Below are 20,977 nucleotides of genomic sequence, written 5' to 3' on the forward strand. Positions count from 1 at the left end.
TCGAGTGAAGAGTCACAGTACTTAGTGTTGTTAAGACTGGGTGACTGGGAAGATGGCTATCTCCTTGAAACTAACAGGAAAGTTTGGAGGACAGGAGGGTTTAGGAGGGGGTGGGGAAGAGGATGGGTTCAGCTTTGGATGTGTTAAGTTTTAAGATGTCTACAGGACCTCCAACTGGAGATATCCAATAGACAACTAGATGTGTGAGACTGGTGGTCAAGAGAGAGGTCAGGGCCAGATAAATACATCTAAGAATAGTCTGCATAGAGATAATCTATGGGAGTTAATGAGACCAAAGGAAATAGTATTGAAAGGAACAGAGGACTTGGGACACCCCTGATTAATGGTTGACCTAGAGGAAGGTCCTGCAAGAGAATGAAAAGGAGCAGACTGACATGAGAACCAGGAAAGAAAAATGTTACAAAAACCCAGAGAGAAGAGCAGATCAAGAGAAAAGGGTTACTGAGAGTTTCAAAGGCTGCAGAGAGTTCAAGAAGGATAAAGATTAAGAAAAAGCCATTTAATTTGGCATTGAGGAGGTCACTGGTAACTTTGGAGAGGGCAGTTCTAGGTGAATGATGAAATCAGAAGACAGACTGGAGAGTTTAGGAGAAAGTGAGAAAGGAAGTGAAGACCATAGATCACATCCTCAAGAAAGAAAGCGAGAAGAATTATAGCTAAACAGACGTGGACAAATCAGGCGAGGGTTTTTTGGATGGGAGAGAGGAGTGTCTTTGTAGGCAGCAGAGGAGCAGCCAATAGACAAAGAGAGACTGAAGATTAATGAGAGTGAGGATGACAGAAGGGTTAATCTGCGGGAGAGGATGAGATAAAATAGGATCACTTGTGCCTGTAGAGGGATTTGTCTTGATAAGGAGGAAGGCCACCTCTTCATGTGAGACAGGGATGGAAGAGGAAATAGAAAAGGAAGACTTCTGAGGGACCTAAGGTAAGAGGGGAGAAAAGGAAGGAGTTCTTGGCCTCAAATTTTTCAGTGAAGTATGAAGCAATGCTTCCACAGCAGAAAAAGAAGGAGGAAGGGAGGGAGAGGGGGAGAGAGAGAGAGCAAGAGAGTGTATGTGAGAGTGTATATGTGTGTGAAAGAGAGAGAGTGTGTGTGTGTGTGTGTGTGTGTGTGTGTGTGAGAGAGAGAGAGAAAGAGAGAGAGAGAATGGAAGGGAGGGTGAAAAGGGAGGTTCGAGAAGCAGTGCAAAAGTTTGGAAAAGCAGGTGAGTGGAATAATGATTCGATTAGGGACATATAAAAGGACTGCCTTGCTGTAGTAAGGTTATGTTGAGATTATGTGACAAATATTTGTAATGGATCCAGTCAGCAATTGCACAATTTTCTCCAATTCTGCTAAGTAGCATGTGAAGAAGACTGAAAGCAGTGGATGGTAGAAGTGATCCAAAGTTGGGCTTTCCAAGGCACGACTGGATGCGGTAGGGTAGAGGGCAGTATAGAGTTGGTCTGGTTTACCAAGGGGGTCAAGATAGGGCAGGAAGGAGAATGTAGCCAGTGTATGAGGTGATTCCTGGTAAACAACTAAGGGGTGGAGATAAAGTTAAAGATGGAGTGGTAAATTCATGAATATGGAAGTGGAATACTTGTGGGTGATGTCAAGATCAATGACATGACCATTTATCTCTGTGTGTAGCTAAACTGGAGTAAAGTTCCAATCTCTAAACTCCAATCATGGAGAAGCTGAAAAAGTGGGAATTTAGGGTGTTTGAGATGCTATTAGTATGTAGGCTGAAGCCCTCTAGCATAAGGGCAGGAGTCTGGGTGTAAAGAAAGACCATGAGCAAGGCAATGAACTCACTAAAGAAAGGAGAGCACCTTCAGATTCCATAGATAAGAGCTAGTGAAACATGAACTGGGTGGTAAATATGCATTGAATGAATTTCAAAGGAGGAAAGGTTACTAAGAGGTGGAGACAGAGGGAGCATCTGAAGGTGGCAGTGGGCAGCAAGGAATATTCCCAATCCCCCACCATAACTGGTGAGTCTGGGGGAATGAATGAAAGTGCAAACCAAACCCCAAGCACACACACACGAATTTGCTTATTTTTGCAGTTATAAATACTAGAAACCAATAAAGGTAACAAATGTTAGAGTCCTAGCCTGATGACAATTAATAGCATATATCTTTGCCTGCGTTTAAAATGTTATGCACATTTAATATTTGTGAGAGTTTATTGACTGAGTTTGATGTGTATATATTGAAAAATCTTTTCTCTCTAATGTGTCTGGTGCCTATAAAACTAGTCTAAAACATCTGGAAAGATTGGGCTTGAGAAATACAGATGGAATACAAGCAGGACTACAATTAAATAATATGTTCAGCATTCGAGTAATTGTTATGTAGACTTGGAAGTTTCCCTAATGTATTGTTGAACAAACTGCCTAAAGCATATTTTAACATCTATTTTCTCAACATTTTCCATAACTCACAAACTCATATGGTCTCTTTTTCCCCCCTGCCTTCTGGGAATACAAAGCTTGGCAACATTCCTTGGTTTGTTTAATCAGGTAAGATTTCTTGGCTCTTCATATTAATCACATCAGACAAGATCACAGTACAGCTTTTGCCTGAGCAATATGAAACAAAATGTCACACTCTGGAGCAGAAGGCTATAACCCTCTATTAATCCTTTGCATTGTCATCTTTCCACCGTATGTGAAACTTGTTTGGCAAGAACCCCACTCTGTTCCCCCAGATCTAGTGAACAGGGACACATCATTTCCTTCACTAATAAAGCAGGTGAGGGGAAGGTCATTGCCATCATCACTCAGGACAGAACCACTGTGGCTCTGTCTTTTTCATCAGACACAAAAAGCAGAGAAAGAGAGAGAGGCGTTTTCATAGTCCTAAACAGATTTAATACAAATCCTTGGTGTCCTAGCCCTGGGAGACAACATTTGGAGGTTAATTTCAGAACAGCTAGTTTGGGGATTAAGTAGCCACAGTTATATATTGTGTCTAGACAATCACCTGCAGAGAGTTACCCTGTTCCTCATTTATAGAGTTGGAGGCTGGGCTGTCCTGTAATAAACATTCTCTCTTCAGTCACTCCAAAGTTTTTTGTTTACAAGGTGTGGGACACAGATTCACAAGAGAGTGTAACAAAGTGTAACTAAAGAATGAGGGTTTTTAACGTCAATGTAGAAACTTCTTAGAGATAACGTTTCCAAAAGAGAATATGAAATGGTTCCTTTGTAAATTAACTATTAACATTTATTTCAAGCCACCATTCTCTTTGGGACATTATTTTATTAGAGAGACAATCCTCTGGATTTCTAGGTCCTAGGTACATGATAACCACTAAGACAAAGACAGACAGACAGACACAGACACAGACACAGACACAGACACACACACACACACACACACACACATACACTACTCAAGTGGAGACACATCCAGAAGATCAGAAAGTGGAACCCTATGCTGACAAGCTGTAATATTTAAAGATACATCCACATTAGCAGGGCACTTATTACCAGGTCTCCATTAGTATCTCTATGTAGAAAATCCCCAGATCTATATATTCAGCCTTAGATTCATTGCTTCACTCTGGCATGACTACCTATCTATTGAGCCCTTAAACTAGATGTCCTATAGGCTTATCGAATTTCCCATATCTAAAACACAACTAATTATCTTTACTCCAAAGCGTCTCTTCATCCCAACTCTCCCATTACTACCGAGGGGACCATGATCCTCCCATTCACTCAGGCCTACAAACCTGGAGTGAGCCACTCTTCATTCACACTCACTCCCCATGTCCCATCAGTTGCCTAGTCTTATCACTCCTATCTTCTGGACAGCTCTCATGTATGACCCCTTCTCTTCACTAAGCTAAACCACACTAGTGTACCGACCCTTATCACCTCACCCCCTGGATTATTTTAAAAGTCTGTTAGCTTGTCTTCCAGCTTCAAGTCTCTGCCAATTCTAATCCATCCATCTTTCACTCAGTTGCCAAAATGATTTTTCCTAAAGCAAAGCTCTGACCATATCATTCCTTTTGGTAACAAGCCCCCTTAGCTCTGTCTTAGCTCCAGGTTCAAACAGAATGTCTTTCCGTTGGCATTTCATTGGCCTTTCAAACCTGGTCCCTTCCTACCTTCCCAGCCTCCTCCATATACTCTGCAATCTTACAAGGGCCCACTAGAATACCCCCATCTCCTAATCTGCCTTTTCACCGGCTGCCCTCGTGCCTGGAACACTTTCCCTCCCCACTTGTGTCTGAGTTTCCCTGCTTCGCTTCAAGACTGAGCTCAATTCACATCTTCTGCAGGAGGAGTCAAAAATCAGTGCCTTCCCTACCAACATCACCGCTCATCTACTCTGCATATATCTTGAATGAACACTGTTGTTTTCATAGTGTCTCCCCCATTAGCCTGCTACTTCCATGAGAGCAAGGAAAGGTTTTTTTGCCTTTTCCCCCCCAGCAGTCAGCAAAGTTCCTGGCATACAGTTAGTGCTTCATAAATGTGTGTTCACTAACTATAATTATGTAGATACAGGAAAAGAAATAATTGTGTGAAAGCTTTTCTTACGTAAAATTCATTGCATTTCAACCACAAGGGAAGAGGGTAGGAACTGTTTTATATTTTTTCAGAAAAATTCCTTTGAAATACTAACTATAGCAAAAAGAAATCATTTTGCTTTCTGTGCTACTGTGAAATTCAAAACATTTAGAACTCTTTAAAAAACAGCAGGACATGACTGATAAGAAGACCATATAACTGTCACCTTAACAACAAGGACCCAGATAACTGAAAAGTTTGAATGACTTACTCAAAATTACACGTTTGAACCGGACAATCCTCTTATCAGACCAGGATAATTCTTGGCCAAAGAATTGTTCTCCATTACTTTACTTTCACTGCAGACTATAAATTGTCCATTTTTAATGGTATAAATTATATTCAGAACTCCCCTCTCCTCCCTTCCTTTCTCTCTCTCTCTCTCTCTCTCTCTCTCTCTCTCTCTCTCTCTCTCTCCCAGCCCCTCTTCTTCCCTTCCTGCATGATGACAAAACACAGAGTAGTTTGACTTAAATTTTATACAATAACATACACAACACACAGTTCTTTAGAGTTCCTTGTATTTTCTTCCTGTGAACAAAACCCTCCTCTAAAGAAGTTTTTAACCTAGTGTGTGTGAATTTAAATATATATATATATATATATATATATATATATATATATATATATACACACTATACACACACACAGACACACACACAGATATATACTTGGTTTTCTCTAAAATCCTACTCTATTTTATTTTATTTATTTAAAATCATTATTCTGAGGAGGAGTCCATAGGCTTCACCAGATTGCCAAACTGAGGATCCAGGACACACGCACAAAGGTTAAAAGCCATTCTCTAAAGGAATGGAATCTTTACATCTTAAAACAAGGTTTAAAGAAAAAAGAAAGATCTCCCTTGCCTGACTGAAGGAACAGTCTGGGCATCAAAACACATATAAGCACTTTCATATAAACACTTTTTCTCATTTGCCTTTTGACATGGAACATAAACAGGAGAGGTATTTTTATTTAGGTAAAGTCTGATACTCTTGGAGAGCCTCCTGAGAGATAGATCTCATGCCAGACATGTCTCAAGAGAATAAGTGGCTGCTGTCAGGCATCGAATCCTAAAGGAGACAAGTGCTCTTCCAAGCAGAGCAAACAAGATATATGCAGGGCACGCAACCTAAGGCGAGTCCAAACCAACCTCTAAGAATTTCTATTTTGTTTACACTGATAAGGCTTCTTAAAATCAGGGATTAAACACAGGCAATGCTGGAGGTAAGGGAGATTAGTTAGAAAGACAGAACATAAAGTTAGGTTTCAGATAATGATTCCCTCTGCCAGACCTCAGCGAAGACGTGGCAAGGGCACAGCGTGGGGAATGGAAGGAAGAAGGGACAACTAGGGAACTTCTTGGTTTGAGATACCAGTAATACATGAGCCAATGATCTCCACAAGATCACAGCTAGAAGAGACCTCAAAGGCCATCTAGTCCAGTGGGTCAAGACCCAGAAAGATGTGGCCACAGTAAAAGGTTTCTGAATGCGCACTGACCAAAAGTTAATTAAAAATCCAACATGTAATGAATCCGAGGTGTTTCTGGCAGTGCTTGCCTGTGCTTGCATCATCCATCTTCACTGCAGCCTCGGTTCTGAGCACAAAGCTCGAGTGCTTTGCATTGTGCATGCTGTCAGGCCACACAACACCAATGGAAATGCAAGCAGCTGCAAGGGGGGAAAAGTTTAAGAAGCCTTGATCTGGTCTAATCTCAGATGAGAAAACTGAACTCTCCCCTTTCTACTCCCCACCTGTGCTGGAAGCTGAGTGATTTACCCAAGGTCACCAAAGACAACATTGGAAACCAAATCTTCTAACTCCATAGTCATCATGCTTTCCTCTGCACACATTCCTCCAACAAGTTTAGGAAAGTCTGTCAGATTTCTGTATTAGCAACTGCAAAGTCTCGCACAACTCATTATTTGCATTTTCAACTTGTGTTAACTTTTCAAAAATTAAAACAACCAGTAATTTTACTTCATTATTTCAGTTTTCAAAAACAGTCATTTAGAATAGCCCCATGCCTCAGTCACAAATAAGCCTGTTGTTTCTTCCTGCCAAATACTGAACAAGGAAGAAAAAATGTCTTTCTTCATGAAATTACTTTGATACAGCCTTAGAGCTACATACTACCTCAGATCTACAAATGGAATTCCAAATTTAGCCAAAAAGGAATTTAGTAGGCACCTTGAAGATAGGGTGTAATTAATGTAGTTCTCTTCTTTCCAATCACCGGCCAAGAGTTCCCCGAGCCAACGCTTGCCTGGTCCCAAAAGAATTGCCCCAGTTGGCCAAACTCTCTCTGACCCTGGCCAATCACAAGTTATCAGGCTTCTAAGTGACTCTAGTTCCCATTCTGCCTGCCCACAATTAACCACGACAGAGAAACAAATCACGCCTAAAATATCTAAAAACAGGTATATCATGGAGCCCCAATGTTAAACTGATATGCCATTGATACAAGGGCCTCCAATGTCATTCAATAAGCTAAAAAGTTAGGAGTTCGGCAAAGGTTTCTAGAAGTATGCCTGCCAACAGGCATATGTATGTGTTTTTAATTTAAAAAAAAAACCAATCTAAGTGGATTGGACAACAAGGAATGGTGGCATACCCAGGGGTGTACAGGGTGTGTGTGTGTGTGTGTGTGTGTGTGTGTGTGTGTGCGCGCGCGCGCGCGTAGAGGGTGATTAAGAGACCCTGGCAATGGAAGACGGTCATACTTAATTTAAAAAAAAAAACCACCTTCAAATGAAGGAACACACAAAGAGATTTTTTTTCTAAAAACGATATTTATGATATCTTACATTTGCATTCACTTTTAATTTTTCAATGTACATTCATGAAAACTCACTTACTCTTCAGTGCAGTCTATGAGTTAAGCAGAGTAGAAACTATTATCCTATTTTACAGAAAAAGAAAGTCAGCTACGAAGAAATAAAATGACCCAACTAGCTAGTCAGTGACAGAGCTGGGACCGGAAATTAGGTCTTTTGATCCCCAGACCTTTGGAGGCACCAGACCATAGCACCTCCTAAAGGCCATATTGCTCATCAAGAACAGTCTGATTATCAATGGAAAGCCAACCTTCTGCCCATGGATGAAAGAATCAGTAAAGGTTTCAAATGGAAACCCCTACACTTAAGAACAGTTACATTCAGATATTCAATGCCTGATTAAGCTAAGAACTCTGAGTATCAATTAGATACCAAGTATAGAAGGTCTTGGGGCCTCTAGGTAATGAGGTTTTTGACCTCAGTTCAAAACTTCTATTTTTATTACGTCAATAAAATGCTATTCCAAATGTTAATACCTAACTAGAGGAGAGTGGTCTTTTGACTGATCACAGCTCCTAAATACTCTACCTTTTTCCTCTGTCACATGGTGGAGAAATGGTCTGAGTTTGGCACATTGCAACAGCATGGAACAGCTAGGAAATTCTGCGTCTATCACAACCTGATCCAGTGGCTGAAACTTCCCTTGCTGAAAAAAAAGATACATCAATGGGGAAACATGCATTACTGTCAACAAATAACCTTCCTCTCTCCCCAAAGAGGAGGGGAGAAATAATAATAATAAATTGCATTACTTTATGGCTGGCAGCCTTAAACCAAGGAGGCAAAGAGCCAGAGGTGCCACATAATGAATCTATAAATTGATTCCAGACTAACTATAAATAAAGCATTTTAAATATTATCTGCTTATGAAACACTATGACATAAAGTTAACCTACACAAAGTTATTCTATGCTCAGAAAACATAGAAACTCACTCATAATGGGGGTGGAATGATGAAAGCGACTGGGGCAGGGAAGGGGTGGAGGGAGAGAGGAAGGGGCAGCTTTGGAGTGTGGCAGAGGGTTGGTTTACACTAGTGAATTTCTGCCCATTGCTTGCTACACTCACAACCTGTGGGAGGCAGGCCAACATCAGAACTTTCATTTGAATTCTGATTTCCCCAGCATCCCAACTCCCTTTTCCATAAAGAGTCTCAAAGGACAAAAGTGGCTTATGAGAATATAGCCCTGACTTTTCCCCTCTGGGAAGTCAGTTCCAGTTCAGCCTGAAGTCCTAAATGAAGTGTTTTTGGCACAGCCCAGGCAGCACTGGGGAGAGCAGGGCCATCGAGCCACCTCCTTGATTCTGCCAGGCATCCAAACTCAGGACTGTACAGTACAATTTGCACACCAACTACAATATGAGCTTTCCCTTGCAGGAAAATTTCTAGGTGCATCCTGTCTCTGTCAGGACCATAAAATCTCTTGATTAAATAGGATGTCAAAATCCCTTTGGGCAGGGCATTCAGCATCACAGATACAAACAACGTTAGAGTTGGGATGCATTTTTAGATCTAATCCCTAATCCTACAGAAAAAGGAAATGAGGTCCAGAAAAATTATGTCACTTGCCCCCAATCACAATTGGTTAGGACCACAGTCAAGACTAAAACCCAGGTTAAAACCTAGGTTTTCTTATTTGCAGTATACCAAGGATAACACCGAAATCAGCCATTGTGAACAACAACAAAAAAAAAGAGTATCATATGAAGAAGATACTACCATTACATACAAAATAAATAAACTTAGTTTTAAATGTAAAGAATATAATTAAAAGAGGGCCAGCTAGGTGATAGAGCGGATAGATTGCCAACCTTGATTCAGGAAGACTCATGTTCCTGAGTTGACGTCTGGCCTCAGACACTTACTAACTGTGTGACTCTGGGCAAGTCACTTAACCCCATTTGCCTGTAAAATGAGCTAGAGAAGGAAACAGCAAGTGACTCCAGTATCTTTGCCAAGAAAACCCCAAATGGAGTCACAAAGAGTCAGACACGACTGAAAAACGAATAAACAATAACTGATTCACTAAAACAAAATAAAAGAGGATTAAAAAGATGAACATAGTGCATGGCCAGTCATGAAAATTAGGCTTGTGGAGATATATTTATATGTCCTAATATCCACAGACCCAGAGACTTGGGCTGAAGTTAGGGACACAGACCCTAAGTGCATGATCCTTTCTGAACTGGTTTGCCTTTCCCCCCACTTTACTAAAATGACAAGATACATGAAGTCTGCCAAAATCAATACTGGACTTGTGAGTTCTGGAGCAGCCAGCAGGCTTTGCAAGAGCAGGGTGGTTTTCTATTCACCACATTCCCCTTTCCCTCTAGCTCTCCATTTCTGTTTTAGGGACAATTTCTTTTGAACCCTGAGATGCTGTTTTCCATTCTCATCTGCTAGACAGAAATATTAACATAAGACTTTAATGGGCTGAAACAGGAATGCTCACTGACCCCTCTGTTCACCAGGGTAAGGGTTTTTCTCAGATTTCGTGTTGTGAAGAACGGAGGTTGGAAATGCCTTAGATTCAACGTCCTTCTTGTCACTCAAGTGGAAAGTCTGGTTCTCAGAGGGCAAAATCTTAAGGTGACTGGATTTCTATTGCAAGATCACCTACGTCTTTACATTTTGTTAGAATTAGCCAGAATTTTGAATACCAGACAACTAGAAGGTAATCTTCTCTGTGTGTACATATGTGGCCTACCACAGGTCAGGGTTGGAATACAATGCTATAATTAACTAATTTGTTCATTCTTATTTCCTTTACCAAAAAAAAAAAATTGTAACGTGAGAATTTGCTAACGTTTTGAATATAACATTAGCTACACTTGGGACTGCTGTGAAGAAAAGTTTTTTAACTTATGTCAAAATAATTTCTGCAATATAAAACTAAAGGTTGACATTAGAAAAGATCCTTATCACATTTCCCACTAACAAATGGAAAAAAAAAGTTGCAAACTGAAGACATCATCTAAGAACCATTTTTGTTCCTAAAATGAAATCAATTCTTTTTACTATTAACTACGAACATTTTTGCTAAAGGACTATCAAGCAAAGAAGGCTTGGGAGAGTGTTACTAGATAAAAATGTGTGCACTTTTGGCACCTTCCATTTCATGTAGCAAAAACAGGAAGAATACATTTTAAAGAAGGGGAAGGCAGTAAGCATTTCTGTAATGCCTACTATGTGGCAGGTACTATTCTAACTGCTTTTTACAAATATTATCTCACTTGATCCTCACAATAATCCCAGGCAGGTGCTCTTATTATCCCCATTTTATAATTAAGGAAACTGAGGCAAGGAGAAGGTAAATAATTTTCCCAGGGTCACATAGCTAGTAAGTGTCTGAGGATGAATTTGAACTCAGGTCTTCCTGACTCCAGGCCCCGGACTCTAAGCACTGTGCCACCAGCTGCCTCTTTTTAAGGGTCACGAAAGCCAGAGATCTTTAGTGGCTTTCAAACTTAATTCATATTATTTGGGTCACCTGAAATTTCCATATTCCCCCTAAGGACAGGGTAGGAGAAGGGCCATGGCTTCCTGTATAACAGAAAGGCATTTTCCTTCCATCATCGTTTGCCTGCCCTAATCCCAAAAGCTACTGTTACCTATCAGATAAGGAGAAAGGATGGGACTAACTGGGGAACGTGAAGAAAGGGAAAAGTCATTCTGTATTAGTATAAAGGCCATTTTGTTTAAAGGGGGAGGGCTAAAAGGAGATTTCATTGTTTTTCAAGTGGTCCTGGAAACCTGAACTAAATCTGCAAAAGCAGAGGAAGCTCTAAGGAGAAAGAAGTGTTTTAATAAAGACCTAAGACTCCCTTTCAAACATATGAACTGCTTACACCTCAAGTACCCCAAAACACTTATTTCAGTGAGATAATTAGTTGGTTTTAGAAAGTCTCTTTTCCTTGGTGAAAGAAAGAAAACGTCAGTTCAGCCTTGACTGAATGATCTGAAATGCCAAGTGAGTGTGACCCTGACCAGAGAGGATCTGTTAAGGTATCCCACCTCTATAAATGCCTTCTGAATCTCCATTCCTTCTACTGACTTCCAGAGTATCTGAGGTGCAGGTGAGAAAGTGAGTTTCTCTTTTCCTCGCTGAATTCTCCCCAAGGACACTGTTATTTTCTTGACATCTAAATCATACTTCTTCAAATCTAACAAGTGTTTTATAAAAAAAAATTTCACTGCTTAGTCCTTATAGGACTCTAGTGGGGGTACACGAAGAGGTGAAAGTCACTTGCTAGAGGTCACATAGCAAGTTAGTGGTGAGGCTGGATTAAAACTCAGGCCCTGGGGGCTCTGAGGTATGAATTTGTCCCAGAGCACACGCTGTACATTTTTTATGATGGTGAAATTAAATCTGAAGTTTTTGGAAACTACATTTTGGAATAATTAAAAGGAGGGGGGTGGGATAGAAAAGAGCATTGTGTTCTTTCCCTTAACCATTCAGTGTCCCAAACTGGGAAACATACCTCTTTCTCAGCCTTCATAAGGTAATACAGAACCATAAACAAAGGGTCCATCGGCGTTACAATTAAAAGGCGACCATCTGCGGATTGAAAAGGGAAAAAAGAAATTAAACACATTGAATTGCCAACTCTATTATCTTAATCTTCAAGGTGAAAATGAGTCACTAAAGTATACATTTAAAATCTTCCATGTTAAAGCCATAGTTCATTAATAAGGCAGTGACTGTGTATGATTCTGAACAGGTAACATGTGGCATAAAAAGTTTGGACCCCCTCAAAAAAAAATGTCTCTTCTGTGCATGTGAAGAGAAAGGCCAAGCCTATTGAAATTTACTGTTAATTTTCCATTTACTTCCTTAAAAAATCACTTTCTACAGAGGCAAGGCTGAAAAAAAAACAAAAAACCCAGGCCAGAATGGCAGAACTCATGTTACCAAACAAATATCAAGACTGAGGCAAGGGCATTGGTCCATAGTGACCATAACCTGTGATTCACTGGGCTTCTGAAGGTGGAGGAAGCTGTATGGAACAACAATCACACAGAGGGAACACCATGGTTCACTGACAGATACACATTGAGCCAGGGGTTGTTTAAGTGCTACATAGAAAGTGTGGGGTCAACCTTCACTCAGGCCTGCCAAGGCAGCAAAAACACAACAGAAGAAAATGACAAGAGACAGTTCCAAAGCACAGTAGACTACAATACAGGGCATAAGCAAACAAGGAAATTTTCTGTAAGTCGTCTCTTTTAGTGATAGAACCCTCCAGGGACAGACAATCAAAGCAGAGACAAATACCCTAATCTTGTATGCGACTTCTCCTCTAACTACCGCATCTCCCCTCCCAAACACCCTACACTCATGAAAATGCTATAGCAAAGAGGATGAAATTAAATAGAACTCATCCACCATTCCATGGGTGGAGGCTTCGGTACCAGAAGATCAGCGGGAATGTGTCAGGATAGAAGACCCTGGGGTTCTTAACTATCTTTGGAGCCTGGACCCCTTTAGCAAGCAGGTGAAGCCTATGGACCCCTTCTCAGAATAATGTTTTCAAATGTATAGGATTAAAAAGGAAATGAGTTCTATCGAAATATAGTGACAATATTTTTTTAAAAGTTCATGGACATTTCTAATAAAAAGAAAAATACATGTAGACACCCCATACATACATATATGGACCAATGTGCACACACATGTTTATATCCACACACATGTGCATCTACACACGTGTTTATCTATGCAAACTGTCTATAAATACACACGCATGTATGTATGTATGTATGTATGCATCTACAAGTTATATACACACAGACACTGAGTATCCCAAAAGTCTCAATGAAGTTTTAAACTGTGCCAAGACTTCTGGGACACCGTGTGTGTGTGTGTGTGTGTGTGTGTGTGTGTGTGTGTGTATGTGTGTGTGTGTGGATCCATTTTACAGTAAGCAAGAAACTTAAGGAAAGAATTTCATACTTTGGCACTGCCTGATTTTTCAAAAAAATCTGGAAAAACAGCTTATAAAAATAACCTTATCAGGAGCACTAAGTTTATTTTACATACGGCATCCGCTATAGCCAAAAATGAGGAACAGGCTTTCCAGCCTGCAAACAAAATCCAGGTGGCCAGGCTTCAGAACAGCTATTTCTTCAGGGGAAAGAAAGAAGAAGAAGGAAAAGAGGAAAGAAGAAAAATAGAAAAGGAAGGGGGAGAGAGAGAGAGATGTCTGAAAAATGGGCAGCACAGTTCAAATGGTCTCATTGTCATCTCAGTTGTGTCCAACTCTTCGTGACCCCATGTGGGATTTTCTTGGCAGAGATACTGGAGTGCTTCGCCATTTCCTCCTCCAGCTCATTCTATAGATGATGAAGTTGAGGCAAGCAGGGTTAAGTGATTTGCCCAGGGTCACACAGCTAGTAAGTATCTGAAGCCAGATTTGAACTTGGGGACATGAGTCTTTCTGAACTACCTAGCTGCCTTCCAAATGATCATCTCCTACTTCCTGAGCCTGTCTAGTTTCATTCTGGATATCAAGGTCTCTTTCCAGCAAAATTTTCCAGCCACTGGGAGCTGTTATCTGAAGTAGGCCCCCAAATGTGTGTGACTAAATGAACTGGATTCCATGAAGCAGCGATCACCACGGGATGCGTTTTCTGCTTGTTTCACAAAGGCAAAATTCTTCTCTCATGCTCAGTGACAAATCACCAGGATTTTACTGACTCCATGCAACTTTGAATCTCAACTTCTGCTGAACTATAGGGTGGGTTAGTGAAAGAAGGGATGTGGCCTTCAATGGCTTGCCAGGAATCAAATGCCCTCTTATTATAGCCCTAGAACAGGGCTTCTTAACCGATGGGCCCAAGGGTCCATAGACAGATTTTAAGGGTCCATGAGTTCAGATAAGAAAAAAAAAGTACATCTTTATTTCAAGATAATTGGTTTCCTTTACAATTCTAAGTATTTCATTTTATATATTTAAAATATTATTCTGAGAAAGGGATATTATTGTTCTGGGAAAATATTTTACTGCCAAAGGGGTCCATGATACACACACACTTACAGTTAAGAACCCCTGCTCTAGAAAGAAGTCAAGATCTTAAGATCATAGATTCAGAGCAGAAAAGCAACCTAAAGTCCACTGAGTCTGACACTCATTTCATGAGTGATGAAACAGAGACAGAGAAAGGTGACTTACTTGCCCAGGGTCCCACAGCTAGTAAGTGTCTGAGGTGGGATTTGAACCGAGGCTTTTCTAACTCTCAGTCCAGTGCTCTATCTACTAGGCCATGATGACCCCTGAGACCAAGTCTTTCCTACTAGTAAGCTGCGAGTACTACAGGCAGGCAAGGAGAACAGAGGCAAGTAAAGAAAAGTATTCTCTGGTAAGAATGAAGAGATAGACGAGAAGATAAAGAGACATACAAGCTAACTTCTCAAACACCAAAACTTACTTCTTAGCTTACTCTGCTCCCTCTTCTCACTCTCTACCCCTCCCCCTTTTCAATTAAAGACTGACTGGTTTTTAGTAAGGACTGACCCATGAGGAGAGGCTGAGTTCTCCCAACATTCCAAACAACTTTAAAATAAATCCCCAATTTAAATTTTGTAGAGGCAGAGCCAATAGAAGGTCAGGGTGAGGCATTTTTCCAACGGAGGACAACTTAGGAGGTTGGCCGGAGAGGTCTGTGACACCTGAGTGGAGGCCAGCCAAGAGCCGGCAGAGGCACCGGCAGCAGCTTCAGGTCTCAGTCCAGTTGGCCCAACAATACCACTAGTAGGTTTGTATCCCAAAGAGATCAAAGAAAAAGGAAAATAACTATATGTACAAAAATATAACATTTTACATACATATACACCACTTTTTGTGGCAGCAAAGAACTGGAAATTGAGGGGATGCTCACCATTTGACAAATGGCTGAACAAACTATGGCATATGATTGTGATGGAGTTCCACTGTGCTATAAGAAATGATGATGAGATTGATTTCAGAAAAAAAAACATGGCAAGACCTATGTGAATGGATGCAAAGTGAAGTGAGAAGAATGGGGAGATCACTGTGCACAGTAAACAGCAATGTTGTAATGATCAGCTGTGAAGGACTTGGCTACTCTGATCAATACAATGATCCAAGGCAATTCCATAGGACTCATGATGAAAAAGTGCTATTCACCTCCACAGAGAACTAATGCACTCTTGAGTGTAAATTGTATAATTTTCTCTCTCTCACATTTTTTTTTTTGCAATATGGGAAATATGTTTTGCATGATTTCACATATATCATTGATATCATTTTGCTTGCCTTCACAGTCGGTGGAAGGGAAGGAGAGAATTTGGAACTCAAGATTTAAAAAGAAAAACTTAAAAATAAATAATTTTTTAAAAAAAGTTAAAAAAAGACTGACCCATCACACCAAGGGTGAGTTTTATCCCTTCCTCCCCCCACATGCTCTACTTCACCCCCACACCCCCTGAAGTTGCTTAGTATTTCTTATGCACATGTTCTGAAGGTAAGAGGGTGACTAAAATGTTGAGATCCCTGCAAGTGAGAAACTAAACACGTTCCTATGAACACAATAGTGTGTACTCATGCTACTCAGATAAGCTATACTTCTGACCAACCGATGGCAAGTTTCTAGCTTCAAAAGGCAGTTAAGATACATAGCTATTAGTCAAAATATGTTCAACATTCTATCTCCTTATCCTATAAATTGAGCTAACTGATGAACAAGTGAGGCTATGCATTGGCCAGACTCTTCCACAGCTGTACATTCAAATGAGTAAGTAATGTAACCTTAGATTCTTGGTTAGAGTGAAGGGGAGGCATGCACCATATAACTCACCGTGTTGAACTGTCTGACCTATAAACCAAGAATGGTACTCTTCATGGAAAGCTTTTACTTCAAACAGCTGTTGCGCATTGGTATCGAACAAGTAAAGGGCTGCTTCCCCTGTTAAAAGAAATCTGTTTTGTATTTGTAAGTTTTCACAAAAATCAAGACTGCCCAATGGTTCTGAGGAATTCCTAATATGTACATCAACATACATAGACACCCTCTCTATAAACTATAATTCCAAAGAAAGCTTATAGCTATTATATACAGATGCTTGTTTTCCAGCTCTGTAATCCCCACTGAACTTCAACCAATAAATAAAAAGTGCGAATAATTTATCTTAACTGCTACAAGGCCTTTGATTCAAACCTACATCGGATCAGGAGGGAAATTCCATTTCTAATCTAAACGAGAGTGTAAAGGGAGGGCCTGATGAGGTACAGCTGAAGCATGGGTCACAGGTCTCAGATATAGCTTGAGGCTAGGCTCGAACATAGACAAAGCCTGTAGACCCCATGGATCGGACCTGTGCATTAAAAGGCAAATGCCTGGGGATCTTTTTCCTGAGGCCTCAAGCTGGTTTAGTCTTCATTTCAGCCAATTTTAGCATTGTGGCCTTCTATAATAAGGGGAGAAGAAGAGAAGAAGACAGTCGAAAATATGGACACATTGTATGTAGCAAGCTGTATGTTTCACATGCGAATTCACAAACTCTTTCTCTGATTAAGAACTGCTTCAGATCCATATACGTAGAAGGCAAAAAAAAATTTTCTTCTGATGCCCATGTAAATCTCAGGTAAAACTAAAATTTTAACAATATGTTGACAATATTCACAGACTTTTATTTATCTACAAGCTCTGGTTTTCAACTACTATTTGCACTTTTGATGTATTTTGGGGAAACGTTAATTCCCCATGATAAAATTTCTCCCACAGAGGAAGTGGTAAATTTGTCTGACCAATCACTTATTCAATTCTAAGAGTAGGATCTGCGAATTCTGAATTTTGAGGCATATGCCTGGAAAGGGCACCATTTTCCCCTTTCTTGTGGCTTCCCAGAATTACTGGCTACCTGTCTAACTACATGCTATTTTGAGAAATAAAGAAAGCATCTGTTGCTTCTGACTTACCATAAAGTTGTCACAAAAAAAACCTATGTAACTTAACAGAAAAATAATACCAGACATAGAAAAATAATTTCATAAAATATCATTCTTATCCATATTTTTCTGATAAATCACTTAAGATTAAATTAGTGGAATTTTACTGTACATATTATAATATGCCTGTAAAATTTTAAGAATATTTGGGATATTAATAATACAGAAAGTGCACTGGATTTGCAATTACAATGAAATTTCTTCCAATAGAGTACATTTCTTTCTCTACCCCTACAATATGTTTTTAATCCAAGGTAGATCATCATCTACTGACAAGAAAAAAGATACTATTCTTTGGACCAAATAAAATATGAAAACGAGAGCTAAAAATGAAAATACTAAAAAACCTGGCACATCAAGTGAAACCCTCTCTTTTCCCTTTGATTGTTTATTTTACTTTTATAGCATAAGATGAATATGAATGAAGACTAACTTTGGATACTACCCTAAGAAAAGTTGGCCTAAGGATTCCAAAGAAAATTAATGCATTTAAAAGAAGTCAAACTTGCTACTTTTTTGTGCTGCCAATATTTCTGATGAAAGAACAGTTTCACTGATTAAAATTATAAGAAGAAATCAGAATTGTTTACACGGAGTGAACTAGTTGGCGTGACCAGGAAAATCTCTGGCATGTTTCTTTCACACTGGTGTTACCGTCTTAATTTTAAAAGTTATTCTCAGAAAGGAAGAAACAAAGTCGTGCACGTACACAAACACCTACATCTTTGTTTGGGGGGCAAAAAAAACAAAAAGCAAAAACCAAACTCAGATGATTATTTACATCATGGAAAATAAGGCCAACACCAACACACAAGATGACTTGCCTGTGCATGGGTTATGCAGTCTTGTAAACACAGGTCCATTCTCAGTGTTTCCTGGAAGATCAGTAACAGATTCTGAAAAGGAACAATGAACTTTTAAACTTAAGAGAAGCATTTTATGCTGCCCATTTTACATACCTTATCTAATTTCCTGAACAACAACAAATTATAAGTAAAGTGCTTCACTAGGTGCTGGGGGTCATGTTGTCACTGTTTGGTTGTTTTTGGTTGTATCCAATTCTTTGTTACACCTTTCGGGTTTTTCTTAGCAAAGATACTGGAGTGGTTTGCTATTTCCTTCTCCAGCTCATTTCATGGATAAGGAAACTGAGGCAAACAGGCTTACTAGGAAGCACTTACCAAGCACAGCTAGTGTCAGGCTGGATTTGAACTGAGGTCTCCCTGCCTCCAGGCCCTGATCCAACTATTGGGGGTAACAGAAGGGTTTAATTCAATTCAAGAAGCATTTACTAAGCACAGACTGTATACAAGATGATAAGTATACAAACAATAAAAATGAAACAATTTCTGTCGTTAAGGGGTTCCCATCTTATTGGATGGATCTGACACAGCCCCTGCAGTAAAGGAACTAGTGGCTTAGAAGTCAGACATCCTGTGATTCTCCAATCTGTACTTGCTCCAACTGTTCAAGCTTAGATGGAGTATAATGGTACACAAGGGGAAGAGTGTGAGAGAAGACTGGAGAGTCATCTTGTTTCCAGATTGAAGGGGTTAGTAAAAAGTTTAGACTATACAGGAAAAGACACTGAAGGATTTTTGAAAAGAGGAGCGCGCCACGATCAGATCAGTGCGTATTCTATCAGCGGCGTATGGGATAGATTTAAGAAACCCTAGCCTGTATGTTACCCTGAAGCTGTGTGGGCAATTCCGTTGCTATTCAGTAGTTTTTCTGTTGTGTCTGACTCTTTGTAAGCCCATTGGGGGTTTTCTTGCGCAAAGATACCAGTGTGATTTGCCATTTCCTTCTCCAGCTCATTCTAGACATGAGGAAATGGAGGCAAGCCGGGTTAAGTGACTTGCCCAGGTTCACACGGTTAATAAGTGTCTGAGGCCACACCTGAACTCAAGAAGATGAGTCTTCCTGACTTGAGGCCTGGCACTCTATGTACTGCAACATCTAGCTGCCTCCCTTTGGAACTACAGAAGTAAAAAATTTTAAACTGCATATTTTTTGAATTTCTTCCACACTCACTCCCCAAAACACAAAACAAAAACAGAAGCAAACAATTCCTCACCGCCCCTCTCCTCCCCCCAAAAAACCACCCATAACTGCTTTGTTTTGTGTTACTGCAATATTATTACTTCTAGAAATTTTTTAATTCTCATGCCTGTTCTTACACAGATTAGTCAAAGAACAATATAAATTAGACAAAAGCAATGATGAAATGAATGTAAATTTTAGAAATTTTCTAACAGGACTCCCAACCAGACTGACCTTTCTGACTATCAAGACCCACCAATTTGGTCCAACAATCAGGATCTTCAAAAACTACTTAGGTCGAAAGATTCCCTTCCCCTAAACTGACCTCTAAGGTCCTTCCTTCCCCAGCAATAAAATATCTCTATGATTCTCCATCCAGATATAATTGACTGAATGCATTGGACCGCTTCAGAATCCCAGATGCCAGACACATCAGGATTCTACTATACTATGTAAGACAGAATCTCATATATTTATTAACCTCAGTATCCTCACAGTGAGCGAGTAGCTATGTGCACAAGGCACTGATACTCCAAATAAAGAGTGACCCTTTATGAAATGATTCTTTGCTTGACCAAAAGATTTAGGATAAGTATTCTTTTAAAAAGCAAGTACCTCCTAGCGCATTGTAAATGTTTCAATTTATAGTCTTTTCAAGATCGTGTCACTGCATAACCTGCAACAGCATTCTCTTTTCTTTCATGGGACCAGATAATTTTTCGGGGGAAGATGGAAGCAGGTGTAGAGGAATGAGGCAGGGGGAAGCAGGTATGTGCACCTGGACAGAGGGCTAGACCAGTTCTAATTCTGTTTCAGACACACACTAGCCGTGTGAGGGTGAACAAATCTCTTCTTTCAGCCTCAACTTCCTCATCTATTAAATGAGGATGAGGAATAGATCCTACCTAGCAAGGCTGTTGTCAGGAACAAATGACATCATGCATGGGTGGGGAACCTATGGCCTCCAGGCTACATGTGGCCCTCTAGGTCCTCAAGTGCAGCCCTCTGACTGAATCCAAACTTCATAGAACAAATCCCCTTAATAAAAGGATTTGTTATGTAAAACTTGGCCACACCCAAGGACCTAGAGGGCCACATGTGGTCTCGAGGCCACAGGTCTTCTACCCCTGGGGTAGTGTATATAAAGCACTCTTGCAAAAACAATTTAAATGTCAGTTGTTGTTATCATCATCATCATCAGTGTGGAATTAGGACATGTTTACTAACAACCCTAGGGTTAAAGTTCTTACAAACTAAGGGTGAGATCTGTGATTTTTTCAAAGCAGAGCTAGCCCCTGGAATGCTGGAGCAGTAGGGAGAGGAAAGGCAAAACATTCTCATTCTCATTCATTCTCTCCCCGCCCCCCCACCCCGTGTCTGTCTCTCCCTCCTCCTTCTGTCCCTCTATGTCTTTCTGCCTCCGTGTCTCTTCTCCCTTTCCCTTTCCCTCCCTTTCTCTGTCTCTGTCTTCCTGTGTTTGCCTTTCTGTGTCTTTCTCCCTCTGTCTCGTCATTCTTGTCCTCTCTT

General features: G+C 40.2%; 1 protein-coding gene across 1 annotated transcript in view; it reads right to left on the bottom strand.

Annotated features, from left to right (window-relative positions):
* The window catches only part of RNASEH2B (ribonuclease H2 subunit B), a gene marked incomplete at its 3' end in the record, with an annotated part of 75,493 nt that overhangs the window by 26,193 nt on the left and 28,323 nt on the right, over positions 1–20,977 (bottom strand). The window contains 4 exon segments of the mRNA XM_036745294.1: positions 7,967–8,084; positions 11,921–11,997; positions 16,257–16,364; positions 18,232–18,303. Coding sequence (XP_036601189.1) covers positions 7,967–8,084; positions 11,921–11,997; positions 16,257–16,364; positions 18,232–18,303 — 375 coding nt within the window.

The sequence above is a fragment of the Trichosurus vulpecula genome, chromosome 2, assembly GCF_011100635.1.
Source record: "Trichosurus vulpecula isolate mTriVul1 chromosome 2, mTriVul1.pri, whole genome shotgun sequence".
Classification (NCBI taxonomy): domain Eukaryota; kingdom Metazoa; phylum Chordata; class Mammalia; order Diprotodontia; family Phalangeridae; genus Trichosurus; species Trichosurus vulpecula.